The sequence below is a fragment of the Phodopus roborovskii genome, unplaced genomic scaffold, assembly GCF_943737965.1.
Source record: "Phodopus roborovskii unplaced genomic scaffold, PHOROB, whole genome shotgun sequence".
In the NCBI taxonomy this organism is placed as follows: domain Eukaryota; kingdom Metazoa; phylum Chordata; class Mammalia; order Rodentia; family Cricetidae; genus Phodopus; species Phodopus roborovskii.
In genome coordinates, this window is record NW_026126418.1 from 16419650 (window position 1) to 16438159 (window position 18510).

The 18510-nt window shown below is 51.4% G+C and overlaps 2 protein-coding genes across 3 annotated transcripts; one reads left to right on the top strand and one right to left on the bottom strand.

Moving 5' to 3' along the window:
• Nucleotides 1–1442: 1442 nt before the first annotated feature.
• Nucleotides 1443–9216, top strand: Slc39a13 (solute carrier family 39 member 13). Of its 2 annotated transcripts, XM_051184249.1 has the most exons (10): nucleotides 1443–1494; nucleotides 2898–3206; nucleotides 5162–5275; nucleotides 5583–5707; nucleotides 6095–6196; nucleotides 6298–6387; nucleotides 7395–7445; nucleotides 7641–7773; nucleotides 7926–8025; nucleotides 8125–9216. In XM_051184249.1, exons 2-10 carry the CDS (start codon nucleotides 2906–2908, stop codon nucleotides 8198–8200), a joined length of 1092 nt encoding a protein of 363 aa, XP_051040206.1. In that variant the 5' UTR covers nucleotides 1443–1494; nucleotides 2898–2905; the 3' UTR covers nucleotides 8201–9216. The 2 variants fall into 2 exon arrangements, with proteins under 2 accessions (XP_051040206.1, XP_051040207.1); XM_051184250.1 differs by lacking the exon at nucleotides 6095–6196.
• A 2902-nt stretch (nucleotides 9217–12118) lies between these two features.
• Nucleotides 12119–18104, bottom strand: Psmc3 (proteasome 26S subunit, ATPase 3). The gene is made up of 12 exons (XM_051184251.1): nucleotides 17832–18104; nucleotides 17507–17590; nucleotides 16901–17026; nucleotides 16259–16363; nucleotides 16102–16164; nucleotides 15733–15870; nucleotides 14724–14867; nucleotides 14460–14608; nucleotides 13710–13806; nucleotides 13419–13564; nucleotides 12428–12509; nucleotides 12119–12297 (listed from the first exon to the last, which is right to left on the bottom strand). Exons 1-12 carry the CDS (start codon nucleotides 17913–17915, stop codon nucleotides 12187–12189), a joined length of 1329 nt encoding a protein of 442 aa, XP_051040208.1. The 5' UTR covers nucleotides 17916–18104; the 3' UTR covers nucleotides 12119–12186.
• Between the last annotated feature and the right edge of the window lie 406 nt (nucleotides 18105–18510).

Below are 18510 nucleotides of genomic sequence, written 5' to 3' on the forward strand. Positions count from 1 at the left end.
TTAATACCAGCACCGAGGAGGAAGCGATAGACAGATCTCTGTGGATTCAAGGCCAGCTTGTATGTAGCAAGTTCCAGGACAGCCAGGGCTACATAGAGAAAACCAGACTCAAAATAAAAATTAAGCCAATAAGCAATGGACAAACATGTATGTTTCACACACACACACACAGACACACACACACACACACTCACACACACACCATGAGGTAGGTGAGGCATTGGCTGCAATGTATGCGAGTTCAGTCTGCTCTCAGCCAGCCACAGATGTAGAGTGGCCACAGGAGGTGAGAGCTAATGAGACCAGAGACTTAAGAGACCCTCTGTCTGTCACAGTCTACCCAAGAGAGTATTCATTTGGCCTCCACTGAGCGTTCTCCTGTGCCTGTTGCTGGCTAATTCCCAGCAAAGGATGCAAAGGGGATTTTAGGCCACACTTGCACCTGTATTCAGGCTTAGAAATGAGATGGCTACCACATGCCCTGGGCACATCCAAGTTGAATTCTGGTTCTGCCATCCAAGTGGCTGGCCGACCCTAGGCCAAGTCAGTATCCATCTGGAGGATGAAAATGAGGATATTTATTATTATTATTATTATTACTAATTACTGAGTGGCACATAGTGGATGTTCAGTAAAAAGCTACACTAAATCAGAGAACTACAGTAATTATTGCCATTAATTGCTCATGTAGTCTATGAATTCAGGCACAGCTTGTGTAGGGTTAATAGAACCCAAAGTCCTTTGTGCTCAGGTTTGGAATTCCAGGGCACAGGGTCTAGAGACATGTATTGGACCTCAAAGGGTTACTGTCCTGGAGCCAGTGGCCTGAGGTTCCAAGTGTAAAACCAAAGCATAAAAATAATTCGATGAGTAAGAATAAAATTCCCTCTTCTGAGGTACCGGAGCCAGGCCCCTCCCTGCGGCAGGCACTTCCCCTTTCCCCAGCTCATGGAGGAGCCAGGCCTGCGGGCTGACTCAAGAGAACCACAGCCATGCTCTTATCCCGGGACGGAGGTAGCATCCACGCGCGCCCTCGCGTGGCCACTGCTGGGACTGCAGTCCCAGAAGGAAGACCGCTGCCACTCTCAAGCCCCGCCGCCCCGTTAATCGCGGTCCCCGCGTGGCTGCCGCCCTCAGCCTAGCCTAGCTTGACTAAACGCGGTGCCCGTGGGGCTACCCACTTCCGTCCTGCCCTCTCCGCAGCCCCGTAATCCGGCCCGAGCGGAAGTGCGCTGACCGCGCGGGTCCCCCATGGCTAAGAGGCGGAAGCGCCCCCCCGCCGCCGCTCCGTCTAGCCCCCCGAAGCCGGGTGCGTCGGGTTCCGGACTGCCCCGTGTGACGTGGCTGCGCGCCGGGGGTGGCTCCGGGCCGGGGGGCCTAGTGGCGGGGCCGGGCGAGGCAGAGCCGGGGCGGGGCGCGAGACTGCAGCTGGATGGCCGGGCCCGCCCGGAGCGCCGCAGCTGCTGCCGCCGCCGCCACCTCTGCCACCGCACGGTGAGTGATCGCTGGACCCTCAGGCCCGCGTCCGGGGCCGGATGGATCGTGCTGGTCCCCAAATCGGCCGCCGCAGGGCCAGAGTCTAGGAGTGGAACTTGCCTGCTTTTGACTCTTCCTTACCGCTGTCGTCCCACACTCTGCCCCTCATCTCTCCCCGCTGCCCTGCTTCTTGTCCTCTCTCCACCAGACACTATGTGGCTTGGCTTACTTTCTTGACTCTCTTTTTCCTCCGTTCTCTCGCTTTCTCCTTCCTCTCCCTACCCCATGCTTCTATGCTAAACCTGTGGTCCTCGCCTCTATATGACCCGCCAAGGACATGACCTGGCTAGGGCCTGCCTTGGTCCCAGTGAAGCTCCCCCACCCTTTTTTTTTTTTTTTTTTTTTTTTTTTTTGGTGGTGGTGGTGACAGCGGTGGCTGTAAGGGTCTCACTAATTAAGGCCTGAAGATCCCAGACATAGGCTTCTAGTCCACCAACCAGAGGCAGATGATTTCTGTATTCACATCCACTAGCAGATGAGGAAACTGAGGCAGTCAAGGTCATGGTCAGTATAAGGCAGGGCAGACCACACTTAAACTTTCCAGACTGAACTTCTTGGTTGGTTGACTCACATCTCCATCCGGTGATCTGTCTGCAGAACACATTCCTGCTGGGAGTGCTCCAGGCCTCCTCTGGCACACAGAGGGCTTATGTGCCCTCCTCCGTGCCAGCAGCTACCTGCGCTATCAAGCTCATCTCATAGCCATAGCCCTGTGAGGGAGGCAGTACCTGCTCCATTCCCTAATGAAGACTCGGAAGGACTACAGGAGTTTCCCACAGTCAAATGGCTTAAAGTCTAGATTATCAAATCAGCCACAAGTCACCATAGCCTGTGGCTCCGGCATCTGTGAGGCATCTCTTGTCTTTCAGTACCCAAGAGATCATTTAAGGGGACGGGGTTTGAGCCACTGCTTCGTTTCCTCACATGTGCTCCTCAGTGCCACCCCATCAAGTTAACCAATGCTGGCCTTAGACTCTGGAGTGTCTTCAGAGGCACATCCTGGCAGCCAAGCCTCTCCTGGCAGCTAGAGACACCCAGCAGGGATGGGCCCTCCGGTGGCTGAAGGAAGACCAGCCAGTGCCTCACCCAGTCATTAGGGAAAGTTTAGCCTCAGGCAGACACATTGACACACAAGCTGGAGCCAGCTCAGAAGGAAAAAATGTGTGGGTCTTGGGAGAAGTGTAGAGAAGCAGAACTCCTTTGCTCTGTGCACCCACCCTTGGGATTCTATGACTTCTGCAGAGCAAGCAGGAGGGTTTTGCCATGGCCACTTGAGACGGGGGTGGGAGGATGCTGGGCTTCCTAAGTGGGTATGTAGTCCAAGGAGGCAGATCACATAAGCAGTCTTTTGTGTTTTCCAGCACCTGGCATGCTTGGATGTCCCTGCCTTGGCTGTGGTATGGCAGGCCAAAGGGTCGTCTTCCTCACTTTCCTTGCCCTGGAGCTTCTGGGAAGGGTTGGAAGTTCTCAGCCAGCCCTCCGGAGCCTGGGGGCTGCAGCTGCCTGTCGCCTGGATAATAAAGAAACCGAGTCCTGGGGGGCTTTGCTGAGTGGGGAGCGACTTGACACCTGGATCTGCTCCCTCGTGGGCTCTCTCATGGTTGGGCTCAGTGGGGTTTTCCCCTTGCTGGTCATTCCCCTGGAGATGGGGACCATGTTGCGCTCAGAAGGTGAGTGACCCTTCAGTGGCCCTGAGAATCAGCTAGAAGGGGAGGAAGCATACTGCTTGCTCTTGGGAAATGCTAGGTCTCAGGTACCAGGTACACTATGTCTGGGATGGAAAGCAGTGTCACCTTGGTCCTGTGGGAATAAGGTGTAAATATTCATTCGTTCATTCCTGTATGCATCTGTTTCTTGTTTCATTCAGCAAGCATTCCCCACACTCAGTATGAACAATGGCTGGCAATATGGCTGTCACACTACCTGGTCTCAAATCCTGGCCATGCCACCCACCGACTACTTAGTATATGGCAAGTTACTGAACCACACTCTGCCTCAGTCTGCCAGATTTGAAAATAGGGATAATAAGTCTGAGCATGTACTTCAGTAGGAGACTGATTGCCTAACATGTTCAAGGCCTGTGTTCAAGCCCCAACACCCCCACACCCCAATGAAACTAGTACTACTACCAAGTTGTGAGTTTAGACGAAGCACATGGAGGATTGCCTGGTGCAGCGAGGGGCAGGTGCTTACAGGCTGGTACAGAGGTAAGCAAGTGCTGGCTCCCCTCCAGTTTTGGCTAGTAGTGTAAAGGCTATGGATGAAGTACAGTTGGTATCCAGGAGTTCAATTTCCAGCCCTGCATAAAACTGGCTATGGTAGTATATCTTGAAAATCCCAGAACCTGAGTGAAGGCAGAAGAGTCAGAAGTTCAAGGTCATCTTTAGCTATATAGCCAGGCAGAGGCCAACCTGTGCCACATGAAAACCCTTTCTCAAAATATAAAAAGAATGCATGGGCTGGAGAGGTGGCTCAGCTATTAAGAGCACACAAGTTCTGCTCTTCCAGAAGATCCAGAGTCAATTCCCAGCACTCATGTCAGGCAGCTTCCAACCGTATGCAACTCCAGCTCCAGCTCCAGCAGGAGCCTCTGGTCTGGGCAGGCACCTGCACTCATATACATGCACATAATTAAAAGGAAGAATAAACCCTTAAAAAAGAAATAGAAGGCCTGGTGAAGGGGCTTAGTGGGTGCTTGCTCTGCAAGCCTGGTGAACTGATTTCATTCCTGAAACCCGTGTGAAGGAGGAAGCAGAGAACATACTCTTCAGAGTCGTCCTCAGCCCTCCACATGAGTGCATGCACGCACATTCTCTCTCCCTCTCTCTAATAAATGAATACATAGAATGAATACCCTTAGCCTTTTGCCATCTGACGTGCTCAGGAACCATTCAATAAACTAGATGGCTCCTGGATGGTGTCTGTCTGATGGTTGCGACAAGCTGGGAACCAAGCCCTCCTGGAGCCTGTCATACCCATGCAACAAGTGTCCCACTTCAAACAGCTCAGGGGATGAGTAGCTCTGTGGCAGAATGCTCACTTTGTATGTGTGAGGCAGGGTCAGTCCAGGATGTACTTGGAATATTAGCTACATTTTACAAGTGGGAAGCATTTGCTTTCTGGCTAGCTTGAACTCAGCAGTGTCCCCTGGGAGTCACACCACCACCAGCTGCTTCTGTCCTCTAGGCCTGTTGCTTTATCAACTGATGTGCAAGCCATAAAAACCCCAAGTTTCTGTCAAGTCTTCTAAGGTGGCACTAGCTGAGGAGAGAAATTCCCATTTAACGAACATTTGCTTTATGTTTTGTTGTTTAATTCTGACAAGATCCAGTTTATACTTGGGGAAACTGAGTTTCAGAAGTTACCTTCTGGATGCCAGCAGATAGATGGGTTGGAGAGCTGGGACTTGTCCATCTCTTCACCAATATGCAATCGTCAGTGAGTCCACAGGGGTTCTTCAGACTGTTACATGTTCCTTCTGAACACTGCCCTTGCTGCCCTTCCTGGGTTGGGGAAGAGCTACCCAGAAAAGCAGTAGCCTTTGGAAATCCAGCCTTTGGGAGCTTGCAGTCTAGAAATGGGTGAGCTTGGGAACAGCACAGGACCTCACATCTCTGCTTTGTAGCTGGAGCCTGGCGTCTGAAACAGCTGCTCAGCTTCGCCTTAGGTGGACTCTTGGGCAATGTGTTTCTACACCTGCTGCCAGAGGCCTGGGCCTACACCTGTAGCATCAGTCCCGGTGAGTGAGACCTCAGGACAGAATAGGAGAGCCTAGGGTTGGTCTAGGCCCTGCAGGCTCTACAGGGGCTGGGAGAGGGGTATGGGAAGAGAGATCCAGGAGGGATCTGAGAGGGAAGGTCTAATCCTGATGCCCTGGCCTCTTTGGGAGTCCTAGAGCCTAGCTGCTTGTTCAGCAGGTGCCACCTCCCCGCCCCCCACCCCACCCCAGGACCCTCCTCCCTGGATTAGCCCTTTTCTAGGTCCCATTCCAAATGGCTCCCTTCTAGCCACTGGCTTGGCATGGCCTGTTAGTGCTCCCCCTGCAGGTGGTGAAGGACAGAGTCTGCAGCAGCAGCAGCAGCTGGGGCTATGGGTCATTGCTGGCTTCCTGACCTTTCTGGCCTTGGAGAAGATGTTCCTGAATAGCAAGGAGAAAGAGGGCCCCAGCCAGGTGAGTCATAGGCCCTAGAGCCTGGATATGTCAGTTTTGTTTTGTTTTCTAAAGTAAGTACCCTAGCCCTGGAGAAGCCCAGGGTCTGAGTTAAGTCCTTCAAAAGGTATCTCCTGGCTCTTTCCTGAGAGCTGTGGGAGGGTGGGCCAACTTCTTTAGGAAACTCATGACAGTGACAGCATCAGCCTCTGAATTAGTTTGACCTTATAGCTTGATAAGGACAACGATGTGGGGGTGAGGTCTGGGGAATGTAGCTGACGGAGCAGCAAAATCTAGCAAGATCAAAGAGGTATTCTGTGTCTCTTGTCCTCCTCTCTTTTTCTGTCTGCCTGTCTGAGTGGGGGGCATCTAATGTCACCTCTCTCTCTCTCCTTCTTCTGGCCGTAGGCCCTCAGCAAAGACCCCACTGCTGCCGCGCTCAATGGAGGCCACTGTCTGGCCCAGCCGGCTGCAGAGCCCGGCCTGAGAGCCGTGGTCCGGAACCTCAAAGTGAGTGGCCCATGAGGGCCCCCCTCCTGCAGCTGCAGAGCTGAATGGCCAGCTCAGCTCTGCCTGTCTGGCTCAGCCTGGCTTTCTCTCCCCTCACCCAGGTCAGTGGCTATCTCAACCTGCTGGCCAACACCATAGACAACTTCACTCATGGGCTAGCTGTGGCCGCCAGCTTTCTTGTGAGCAAAAAGGTAAGGGGTGGAGCAGGCGGAGCTCCAGCATTTCTGGTGGGAATGATATACCTATGTCAACCAATTTGATCACCTCCAAAATAGTCTCTGCTTGCTTTTATTAACAGCACCTTCATGAAGCCCCTGTCCCTATCCCTCTGTTGATGCTGCTATAGTCTCTGCATTGTCTCCCTTGACCCTCCTTTTCCTCCAAGATTTATTTTTATTTGCATGTGTGTGTGCTAGTGTCACATTTGTGTCCTCTTGGAGGCCAAAAGATCCTCAAGCTGGATTTGGATCTGGATCTAGAGTTATAGGCAGTTGTGAGCAACCTAGTGTGGGTGCTGGGGACTGAACTTGAGCCTTCGGGAAGAGCAGTAAGCACTCTTAACCTCTAGTCTCCCACCCCATTCTGCCGTTCTTGTTGCCGGCCCCCATTTGGATGTCTCTATCGCTCCTAGACTTGGCCCTGCCCACTAGTAAATGCTCCCCTATCTGCTGCTGTCTTCTGTGTTCTGGCCCCAGTAGTACCTCCAGAACACTGCTGTTTATCCACTGTGCCCTCTTCCTGGAACATGCTTCCTCCCACTCTTGGAACAGCTGACTCCTCATCCCTCGGGCCTCAACTTAAATGTACTTCCAAGAGGCATCTGCACTCTCACCCTGATTAGGCACCTGCTCTCCAGGGCACCTGTTTCTTCTTCATAGCACCGCTCCACAAGGAACCACACAGGAGTTTGTTTTGTGATCCTGTCTCTACCAGGCACATCCAACCTGCAGCTCAGGGGTTGCATGTGGTCCCAATGTGCTACGAATGTGCCAGCACATCTGTAGATGACACACCATATTGGAGCATCAAGGCTGTTAGTGCTGAGAGGCAGGCTCTTTGTCTCCTTCAGTCACTGCTGTCTTTCCTATAGCCACAGTGTCCTACCCAGAGCAGCATTCACGTTTGTAGAGGGGCTGGCTATGGGGGGGAAGTCTAGTTACCCAGCCAAGGCATCAGACTCAGACTCCCATTTCTGCAGATCGGGCTTCTAACCACAATGGCCATCCTCCTGCATGAGATCCCCCATGAGGTAAGTGCCCAGAGGATGGCACCAAGGCCAGAGACCCCAAGGTTCCCAGGCTCAGCAATGGGTATGGAACCTGGGCAGAGCTTTGGGGTGGGCCTGCCCACAGAAGTGGGCTAGAGGAGGGGCACAGCTTCACTGAATACTGGCCCAGGGGCAAGGTAGACAGGAGGCTGGGTGTTCACGTGGTCCTTTCCTCAGGTGGGTGACTTTGCTATCCTGCTCCGCGCTGGCTTTGACCGATGGACTGCAGCCAAGCTACAGTTCTCTACAGCCCTGGGGGGCCTTCTGGGGGCCTGCTTCGCCATCTGTACACAATCTCCCAAAGGAGTAGGTATGAGAGTGGTAGTGTTCAACAGAGGTGCACCAGCCACATGGCACCCCTGTCCTGCTGCTATAGGGCTCGTGTCTGCCTGGTCTCCCCTGCAGGAGAGGGTGGGGTACATACAGTTCCCAGGCTCACCACCAGCTGACCCTTCCCTACAGAGGAAACAGTGCTCTGGATCCTGCCCTTTACCTCTGGAGGCTTTCTTTATATTGCCCTGGTCAATGTGTTGCCTGACCTCTTGGAAGAAGATGACCTGTGGTGAGTGACCGACCTCCTGGGATGGCCAATGAGGGGACCCAGGAGGAACTGCTGCCTTTGCCACCCTGTCCACCCTCTTAAGCCACCCTCTCCCAACAGGCACTCCCTGCAGCAGGTGCTGCTGCTCTGCTCCGGCATTGTGGTGATGGTGCTGCTTTCATTCTTCGTCGAATAACCATTCCTGACATCCCACTCTGCATAGCAAGCAATAAGAGAGCCAACTTGTTCTGTCACTTTGTGTGTGAGGCAGAGGGTGAATGCTAGAACCAGCCTCACTGGACAGAGGGTATGGTGTGCACGTGCAGCCAGATGTGTGCAAGAGACCGACACTGTGATCCCTGTGTGCAGAGTACAGAGCAGCGCCTGCCCAGCCACACCCCATTGTCACCTAGCAGCAAGGGAGGACAGCACTGGTGCCAGCACAGGCCTCACTTCCCACTCAAAGAAAGCAGCCCAAAGAGCCCAGGGGTACAGAGAACCAGAGTTGTCCCTGCTGGGCCTCTAGCCCAAGAGCAACTGAAGCTCTGACCATTCAGGTCCCAAGCACCTTAGAGACAGAGACTACACAGCCCTCCTACACCACCTCGGCAGCCAAAGAAAGGGGTGGAGGGTGCTTTGTAACCCCAGCCCCGCACAGCACTGATGTCCTACACAGCCTCAAGGGCTGCATCCTCAGGGCTGCCAGCCTGGGCTCATGCTTCCCCAGCAAATGCTCCTTAGCCTCATAGGCAGCTCTCACCGCCCCTGACTCCAAACAGCAGCCTGCAAGGCAGCCGAGTAGTCCTCAGGCTAGCAGTCTCCCAGTGCAGCTTCAGGATGCTCCTGCCTGCACAGGGTCCAGCAGACATGCCCCATGCAGGCAGGGAGAATGAGTCTTGTTGCCCTTCCCTGCTCAGGCCCCTAGTCCTCTGGGTTGAGGGTAAGGTGGGGGTGGTGAGGGCTCCACATTGTCAGCGTTCAGGAATGTGAACTGGGAGAATGCTGAAGCCATAATCCCCAACTGTTTCACTTGGCTGATGTCCAGGTACTCAGCTGGCCCACTCTCCAGCCAAACTCCAGCCCTGCTGCACAACTGTGGGTGTTAGAAGTGGCCACTGAAAAGTCTGAGTGATCCCATAGTAGTTATACTGTGGTTCATCTTTATCTGTAAATACCTGTTCTATAGATAAAATAAATATTACCTAGACCGCTGCCTGTTCCACATAATAACACTCTTGCTGAGTGCTCTGGCCAGATCCACTACACTTGCTGTGCATCTCTGGAGGTTTCTTATCTCCCTGCCTGTTTCATGGTTAGCCTTTTATCCCATTAATGCTTGAGCACTCATCTGAGCCTTCATCACTACCACTGATCTTATGGACCTATAAAGCTAAGGATATTTATTTCCCTGTTCCCCCTTAGCAGTTCTTAGCAAGTGAGCAGGACCAGAAAGTCCTTTCCAGCTTTGACTTCAGTGGAATTATAGTTCACTTAAGAGAGCCAGGTGTGGTGTCATGCTATAACCCAGCATTTAGGAATGGAGGAATAAGGACCTGGAGTTTAAGGCCAGCCCAGACTACATGAAATGCCCATTTTGAAAAACAAGGGGAAAAAGGCATGGGGGAAGGAGCATTGGATATAGTAACACATCAGGTAGAACAATGAATTCAAGACCAACCTGGGTTACATGAGACCCTATCTCACTTGAGCCTCCTCATACCACCTACTCCCCAAATGCAGGCAGGAGGAAAAAGGGTCTTTACTAGGCTCCCTCCCTGACTGCACCATGACCATCACACACCAGGGGGCACTGCTTCTCCATTAGCAGCTTCAGGAAGAATCCTACCCACTCTCCTCCCTAAGGCACGAAGCAGCCTTCAGCAGCCTACTGGTAGGGATAATCCATCTGTGAGTCTAATGCAAGTAGGTGGGGAACCAAATCAGTTGCCTCCTTAGCTGAGAATGCTCAGCTGTCAGTGTTCTACGAGCAGTCCAAGGGAGATCCGGTCCACCTGGCTGACATCAGTAAGCTAATTGTCCAGGGACCCTCATGACTCAAAGGTCAGTTGTCTTTCCTGTCAGCAGGTGCTCAGGGCTGCCACTGTGGTGTGAAGGCCCTGCTAGAAGGCTGACAAAACACATGCCAAGGATCAGTGTCCTCCACTGTACTCCTCCAAGGGGTGTAGAAGGAGTTCTGCTGTACTGTGAGGAAGCCAGGAAGGTGAGGGTGATGTCTGCACATTCACTTGGTTCATGAGCAAATTCTCTCTGGCTGGAAAGGAGGGGGCACCTAAGCCTAGGTCAGAGGACAAAATCTTTAGCTGCTCAGCTCCTGGAGCAAAACATCAGACAGCATGCAATGCTCAGTGACTCAGCACATATGGGGAGGGTTAAACTAGAGGAGAGCACCAGACTTGCAGTCCCAGCACTCGGGAGGCAGAGGCAGGAGGATCTCTGTGAGTTTGAGGCCAGGCTGGCCTACAGAGTGAGTTCCAGGACAGCCAAGGCTTCACAGAGAAACCCTGTCTTGAAAAATAAAAAGAAAGGAAAAAAAGAAAAGAAAAACCTAGGAGAGCTGGTAAGGTGGCGCCCTGTGGAGGTGTGACAAGTTGGTGTTAAGTCATGTCTACTAGGAAGGAAAGAAGAAAGGGAAAGTGAAATGGCAAGGGATTTTTACTCTTTTTTTTTTTTTTTTTTTTTGCAATATGTGGAATTTTGAGGATTAACAGATTTGAAAGGACATTCAGGGCTGCCAAAGCCACTGGTAAAATAGCTCAATGGAAATCTAAATGATGGGGGCCAGGCAAGGTGGCACATCTTTTAATCTAGCACTCTTGAGACTAATCTTAAAGTCCACAAGCCAGAGTTCAAGGTCACCCTAGTATACACAGAAAATTCCAGGCTAGTCAAGACTTACTGTGACACCCTGTCTCAAAAGAAAAAAATTGTTGATACACCACCTCATTATGTATTATTTCAGCCCAAAGGCTTAAATGCATCTGTAAATGGATACACCCAGGCCAGTGAGATGGATCAGTGGGTAAAGGTGCAAGCTTATTGATCTGAGTTCAACCCCTAGAACCCAGATAAAGGTGGAAGGAGAGAACTGACTCCACAAAATTGTCTTCTGACAGCTACATGTCTTGACCACATGTATGTGCACACACACAAACTAAAAATAATACATGGACTCTACAGTTGCTATCCTGATAAAAATTATTCATTAACCTATACAGGGGCAGGGATGTATCTCAGGTGGTAGAGTGTATGCCCGACATGGACTAAACCCTGGGTTCTATCTTAGCACCACTGGGAATGGTGGGAGCTGGAGAGATGGCTCAGCCATTAAGAACACTGGCTATTCTTCCAGAGGTCCTGAGTTCAATCTCCAGAAACCACATGGTAGCTTACAACCATCTATGAGGTCTGGTGCCCTCTTCTGTCATGTAGGCATACATACAGGTACAACACTATTCATAAGTTAAAAAAAAAAAAAGGGGGGGGGACTGTGGGGCATGCCTGTAACCTTAGCGTTTGGGGCAGCAAAAATAGGGCTGAAAAGACTGAAAGCCGTGTGGCTCCATAGAGCAGAGCAGACAGCAGAGTAAGGTTGGGTGACAGCAGCATGATGGAAAGTTAGGCCTGAATGGCTTTCACAGTGATCTTGCTCAAGCCAGAAAAAGGACTGATAGGCTAATAAGACCTGTGGAGAAACAGGATGTCCACAAGCCAGGACACTGGAGTTTATTTCAAGAACTGAACCCTAAACCTTGATTTTACAAGGCAACAAAAACTAGAGCACTGGAATGCAAAATGGGAAATTCTAGCTTCTCTTTAGGGTCTTCCTTCTGGAACTCCAAGGCCACAGCCTCTAAAAAGGTCAGAGCTGCAGCAGGGATCAGGGGAGAGGAGACTTAAGGAGGACATTAGACAGGGGACTGAAGAAGACTAGGCAACAGCTGTGCCCTGTACCTCCCTATAACAGGGCTTCACCCAGACAGCTGGTTTGGGGCCCATGGCTATCTGGGATTTTTTGAGGCTACAGCTCCTGAGGAAAAGATCCCCTCCATACATGCCACTCCCACCCTGAGTCCACGGAGGGTGAGACAGACAGGTGGCATGGAACAGAAATGCCTTTTATTATCAGCTTTAGCCCACAGATCAGTAGGCAGACTAGAGGTCCTAGGCATAGTACTGCAGGTTGGCTTTCTTCTTGGCCTGTACCTCTAAGATGCCCTCCATGTAGTCCTCGTGAGTAAGCTCCGTAGCACCCCTGCGCAGTGCGATCATACCCTGTAGCCAGGACAGATATGATCTAGGGTGCCTCCCTGCACCCTGAGCCCAACTTCCAAAGGCCTAGACCCCTAACCTATCCAGGGAAAGGGTAAGGCTAAAACGACCCACCCATCCCCTGACCACTCACCGCCTCCACACACACGGCCTTGCACTGCGCTCCATTGAAGTCATCAGTACAACGGGCCAGCTCCTCATAGTTCACATCAGGACTGGAGAAAGGACAGACACCACAGAGCTTGGTTACTCATGAGGAGGGAATGAGAATATGTTCTACTATGCAACATCAAGCAATAAAGTCAACTTGCTTTTTGCTGGCAGGCAAGTCTTTACCTACCCTGACATTTCTTCTCAGTATAAAGTAAGGAGTTGAAGGTTAATGAGATTAACTATAGGATCTCTGGAACTCCAGCCTTCTAGAACCCTGTATCTGAGATCCCGGGAACCAAGTTTGCCTGAGGTATGGGACAAAGGATTATATAGAGGAAGATATTATAACTCCACAGAGCCCTCCGCCAGCCAGCACAATGTAGCTACCACATCTGTCCTCATGTGTCAAGCACTGTACTTGAAAGATCATCACGGTGCTGGGCAGTGGTGGTGCACACCTTTAATCCTGGCACTCACACACCTTTAATCCTGGCACTTGGGAAGCAGATCTCTGTGAGTTTGAGACCTGCCTAGTCTACAGAGTGAGTTTCAGGACAGCCAGGGATACACACAGAATTCCTGTCTCAGGAGGGATTTAAAAAAAAAAAAAAAAAAAAACATTATCATGGCCGATTCTGAAAGTGGAATAATTATCCCCAGTTTCAAATAACAGAACATGCTTAGGTTAGTCCACCTCTCAAAGTTGTGGAGGTCTGAGCTCAGATCACCTATCTGGTCTTGGTCAGATTCTCCTAAGCCATGCTTGGGCTGTGCCCACCTACTGGGCTGTGGAGGTCTATGTGTCTTTAGATGGGAAGTAGGGTCTGAGCCCCAGCACAACTCTACTTCAGGCAGTGGGAAGAAATGGAGGCTATGTGTATGCATAGGAAGGGGAGGGGTGGTCAGAGGCTGAGGAACCACAGAACAGGAGTGGTGAGAACGGAGGGTCCAAAAGTGCTGTTGCAGCTGACCTGACATTCATCTTCCGTGAGTGGATCTGCATGATTCTGGCCCGGGCCTCCTCGTTGGGCATCGGGAACTCAATCTTGCGGTCCAGGCGTCCTGAGCGGAGAAGGGCAGGGTCCAGAATGTCCACTCTGTTAGTGGCTGCGATTACCTAAGGAAGAGAGGAAGCAGCAGCTCGAACTGATGAGCAGTGTGTCTACCCAAGGGCATACTCATGGTTCTAAAAGGAGATAGCCCAGGGTGTGGGAAAGACAGAGGCGAAGGCCCAACTGCTGAGCTGCATTTTCTTCACTCACCTTTACTTGGGTGTTGGGCTGGAAGCCATCCAGCTGGTTCAGAAGCTCCAGCATGGTCCTCTGCACCTCCCGGTCCCCTGCTTTTTCACTGTCGAAGCTGCAGTGCACAGGAGCCCGAGATGCCAGTGACATCACGGCATAAGCACAGGCTATTCCAACTTGTCCAGGGAAATGGTTGCCTCAACTTGAGGCACCCAGCCCAGAGACTGGCACAGAGAAAGGTGTCACCAACACTTAACTGCAGCATTCAAAGCTTGCAGAGGCTTCTGGGATCAGATGCTGGGCTGATGACAAACAGTGAGCAGAAACAGCCAGGGCTAGGGCTGTGGCTCGGAGAATTATGAGCCCAGGCAGCCAAGGAAGGGTTCTTGAGTCTAAAGACAATGGCTGGATGACTAGTCAGTGACAGGAAGGAGCCAAAAACCAATCAGACAATGGGAGGGTGTCCCAGGTGTCCAAGGTGGGGGCAGAGTGAGACTGGAAGGACAGGCCACACAAATCTAATACTTCTGCTAAGGAGCAATGGGGTGACCTAGGAAGGGTTTTAAATAGGATCTCTGTGTGTGACAGACTCTGAATACATGTGAGATGATCACGGGTGACAATTTAGGAAGCAGAAAAACAGAAGAGTTGCTACCCAGGGAGAGGGAGCAACAGGACAGGAAAGAGTTGGAATTTAGCTGGATTGGGAGTTGAACTCCCACCGCATCCCTCACCCCCAGCCCTTGGAAGTCCCTAGCACTCCCTTACCGCTTGGTACCAATGGCATCCAATTCATCAATGAAGATGATAGATGGCGCCTTCTCCTTGGCCAGAGCAAAAGCATCACGGACCAGCTTGGCACCATCTCCAATAAACATCTGCACCAGCTGAGGGCCTGCCAACTTCAAGAACGTAGCCTGAGAGAGAGGGAACAGATCAGCTCAAAGGCACAGCAGGCTCCACGGATCTTCAAGTCCATTTCATACAGCTCCAACCCCAGCCACTTCCTCCTCACTGCCCCGCTGCACACACCTTGGTCTGAGCGGCACAGGCGCGGGCAAGCAGAGTCTTCCCTGTACCAGGCGGCCCGTACATCAGCACTCCTTTTGGGGGCTGGATACCCAAGTTCTCAAACTTCTCTTTGTGGTTCATAGGCAGTACAATGGCCTCTACCAGCTGCCAGGAAGAAGTCCTGGGTGAGGAAAGTGACACCCTGAGGGATCCCACAACCCTAAGCTAATCTCTGCCAACTCTACTCTCCTAAAAATCTCCATTTCCCACCCTAAGGGCAGCTACTCTAGAACAGCAGGATTAGGACACTGAGCTGGACTGGGCTGGAAACATGGCTAAGCGAGTAAGAGAACTTGTTGTGCAAGTATGAAGAATTGAGTTCAGATCTCTAGCACCAATGTAAAAATCCAGGCATGAACATATGCCTTATAACCTCAGAGCTGTGGAGACCATCAGGAGGAGTCTGCTGGTCATCAGCCTAGTTCCAGGTTCAGTGAGGGACACCAGCTCATAGGAAAAAGGTGGAAAATGGCTGGATGGTGGTGGTGCATGCCTTTAATCCCAGCACTCGGGAGGCAGAAGCAGAAGCAGAAATAGGCAGACCTACAGAGCCTGGTCTACAAAGTGAGTTTCAGGAGGTTCCAATGCTACAGAGAAACCATGTCTCACTCTGCACCTCCAAAAAAGTGGAAAATGATAGATCAGGATATTTGACATTTTCTATGCATGTATGCACCTATACATGCACTTACACCACACACACTGAAGGAAGAGAGGAAGGGAGGGAGGAAGGAAGGAAGGCAAATTAGACACTGGGGCAAGAACAGGAGTTTTTGCACTGGCCCTTTCTGTGGCCTTGGGCAGCCCCTCCAATCTCTCTGGAATCAAGGCTACCAGCACTTAACACTGCTTTTTTTCCTCCCCAGGCAGCTGTTCTACAAAGGTAAAATAAGGGAATACAATCAGGTCAAATAGGTGAAAAAATACAAGAGGCTGGCAAGGCTGCTGGCAGCAGCCATGCCCCTCTCACCTCCTGGATCTGCTTGTCCAGGCCACCGATGTCACTGTATTGCTCTGTGGGCCGCTCATCTACCTCCATGGCCTTCACCCGAGAGTCATATTCTGTGGGCAGGGTCTCCAGGATCAGATAGGAGTCTTTGTTCACACCCTAGGGACAGAGCATAGAGCCTCTGCATTTGTCCCAGCTCTGCCTGGTGGGCAGGGGGACAGTTATTTACAGTATAAAAAGAAAGCTACAGGTCGGGGAAATTTAAGAATCAGAGACTACAGAGAGAATCCCTGCAGCAGTGACAAGTTCAGAGGCAACAATGACTAAGGTCACCAAAGCAGTGTAAGAAGCTCCCTGAAGAGGCCCTGCCTGGGCCCAGGAAGCACTCACCACCAGGTCTCCTGGTTTCAGCTTCTCTGCATCCACCAACCCAATTACTGGCAGGAAGTACGTCTTTGGGAAAAAAGTACAGGCAGTTTTAGCTACTTTGTTCACCGAAACTCCAGTGCTGCCCCTTGTCCTCTGTCTATTACTGAGCCAGCCTTACTTGTCTTGTGGAAGTTTTGATCACAGCACACTTGCCCTTCCTTTGTGAGTCCAGGTCAATATTGGCACCATCCTCCTCCTGGTCATTGGGATCAACGTCCAGCAACTAAGAAGGAAAATAAGCCCAGTCCCTTGAAGTTCCCAGAGTCCACTGCTGTGTGAGCCAAAACAATTCCCCACACCCACAAGGCCACAGGTCCCACTTCATGCCCCAAACTAGCCTTAAGCTTAATAAAATATGTTTAAGCGGGGTGGTAGTGGTGGTGCACCCCCTTTAGCTCTGGCACGTGGGAAGCAGAGACAGGTGGATGCCTAGGAGTTTAAGGTCAGGCTGGTCTACAGAGCAGGTTCTAAGACAGCCAAAGCTACACAGAGAAACCCTGTCTCAAAACACCAAAAAATAAGTAAATTAATGAATAAAAACTGAAATACAGTTGGTATGCTAGAGGGTTGATAAAATCTTTGTTTAGGTGCTGCTTCTATTTGTAAAGTTCATGCCTTTGCAGGCCTAGGTCTAGGTAGTAGGTGTCAGGGGGTAGAGGTCTAATGGAGTTTGATTTCAAAAAAGGTACCAGCTCTACCCCTATGGGCCCCATCCCAAGAGTCTCCAAGCCTAACTGACTCCCCTCCACATACACAATACCTCAATGACGTTGGATACAAGGTATGGCAAGGTTTTGTTCACTTTGATTTTCTCACTGTTCTCTTTGATTTTGTCTTTCATGGCCTGGAGTTCATGGGTGACTCTCAATACTTCACTCTTCATGATCTGGAATAAGAGAAAACAAATGTTCAACCCTGATTCAGCTTGCATTAATTAGGGCCCTGTTATTGATAAGGTCAGACCCATCCAACCAGGCCATTCTGAAGGCCCAGCCTGGCTGTTTCTAAATTGCAGAAGTCAAGACAAGAGACCAGTTTGAAAACTTCTTGGTGAAGTATCTGTAGAATACGGGGGTGGTGGTGGTATTATCAAGTAGTCCAGCCTTGCCTGTTATACAAACCCTTGAAAATACTTTGAAGATCTCCTTGGAAACTATCTGGTGATCCCTAATCACCCCATTCCTTCTCCACTTTTAAGGTTGTTTTATCTTTCTTTCTTTCTTTCTTCTTCTTTTTTTAATCTTTCTCTGGTCTCAGGAGACAGGCCTCAAGCCTCCTACATTCTGATTGTAAAGAAAGTGGAGGTGTCTGGGGTTGGCAGAGTCTTGCTGGGACTTCGCCACCTGCACCGGAGTCAGGCGCCCACCTTGATCTCACTGTCCAGCAGCCGTGTGCGCTGGATGATCTCTTCTGTGGACATCTTGAGCACCTCTTCCCCAATGCCATCTTGCTGTTTAAAGAAAGAAAGATGTATTTACTTACTGTTACTAAGGGTTTCCGTCCCACGTTCCCACAGCCCACTCACAGCCTGTTTCCCTACTCGTAACAGCAGGATGAAGTCGGATCCCAAGAAGCTCTGTGCCCAGTCCGAACCGGAACTGAACTCACAGCCACCTCCTTCCCAGCCCTCCAAGAATGTCTCGCGCTCTGGCCCAAGCTCCAGGACGCCCCTCAGGTCTCCCAGCACTCACCTCGGCTTCATCCCACACGGTCGCCATCTTCTCCTGCCGAGTCACTGGACTCTCGGGCGTCGGCAGCAGATTCATTTCCTGCATGAAAAGGCCGAAACTGGGAGTGCGCCCGAGCCCCTGCGGGAGCCCAGCGCAGCCTTTCACAACTCCCTCTCTGCACCAGTGGCGAACTTCACCCACGATTCCTGACTCGACAGAATAAGCTCCCTCTCCAGTGCCGAGCGAATCTGCCGCTCGGACTCCAGGAACCAAACCGGGCCCCAGAACCCGCCCCGTAGCTCACCGGTTGCTCCGGTTTGTGCGGTAGCGATAGGTGGGTTGCTATTGGCCGACGCGCGTGGCAGGGCGGGGCCTGGTGCACAACCGGAAGAGGCGGGAGAAAGGCGAGAGTCGCGGGGTCTTTCGGGAAATGCAGTTTTAACTTGGCGGGTAACTGAAAAGGATTTTGCGAGGCGCATGTTCAATCTTAGGATCTGGGTCAACTCGGACCTGAAAGATTTGTAAAATGCCGGAGATAGAAGCGCTCACCTTTAGTCCCAGCACTCGAGAGGCAGAGGCAGGAGGATCTCGAGAGTAGCCCGGTCTACAGAGCCCGGTCCAGGACAGCCAGGACTACACAGAGGAAATCCTGTCTCGAAATAAAATAAATAAATAAATGAAAGAAAAAAGAAAGATTAGT

What these genes read in the sequence shown, in the direction of transcription:
- Psmc3 (XM_051184251.1), bottom strand. Translation starts at nt 17,915, where the DNA reads ATGCAGGAAATGAATCTGCTGCCGACGCCCGAGAGTCCAGTGACTCGG. An exon ending in TGCTGGACAGTGAGATCAAG is followed by an intron (nt 17,027 to 17,506) that starts GTGGGCGCCTGA and finishes CTCTTATTCCAG; the next exon opens with ATCATGAAGAGTGAAGTATT. An exon ending in GATGCCATTGGTACCAAGCG is followed by an intron (nt 13,807 to 14,459) that starts GTAAGGGAGTGC and finishes TGTGCACTGCAG; the next exon opens with CTTCGACAGTGAAAAAGCAG.
- Slc39a13 (XM_051184249.1), top strand. Translation starts at nt 2,906, where the DNA reads ATGCTTGGATGTCCCTGCCTTGGCTGTGGTATGGCAGGCCAAAGGGTC. An exon ending in GACCATGTTGCGCTCAGAAG is followed by an intron (nt 3,207 to 5,161) that starts GTGAGTGACCCT and finishes TCTGCTTTGTAG; the next exon opens with CTGGAGCCTGGCGTCTGAAA. An exon ending in CACCTGTAGCATCAGTCCCG is followed by an intron (nt 5,276 to 5,582) that starts GTGAGTGAGACC and finishes CTCCCCCTGCAG; the next exon opens with GTGGTGAAGGACAGAGTCTG.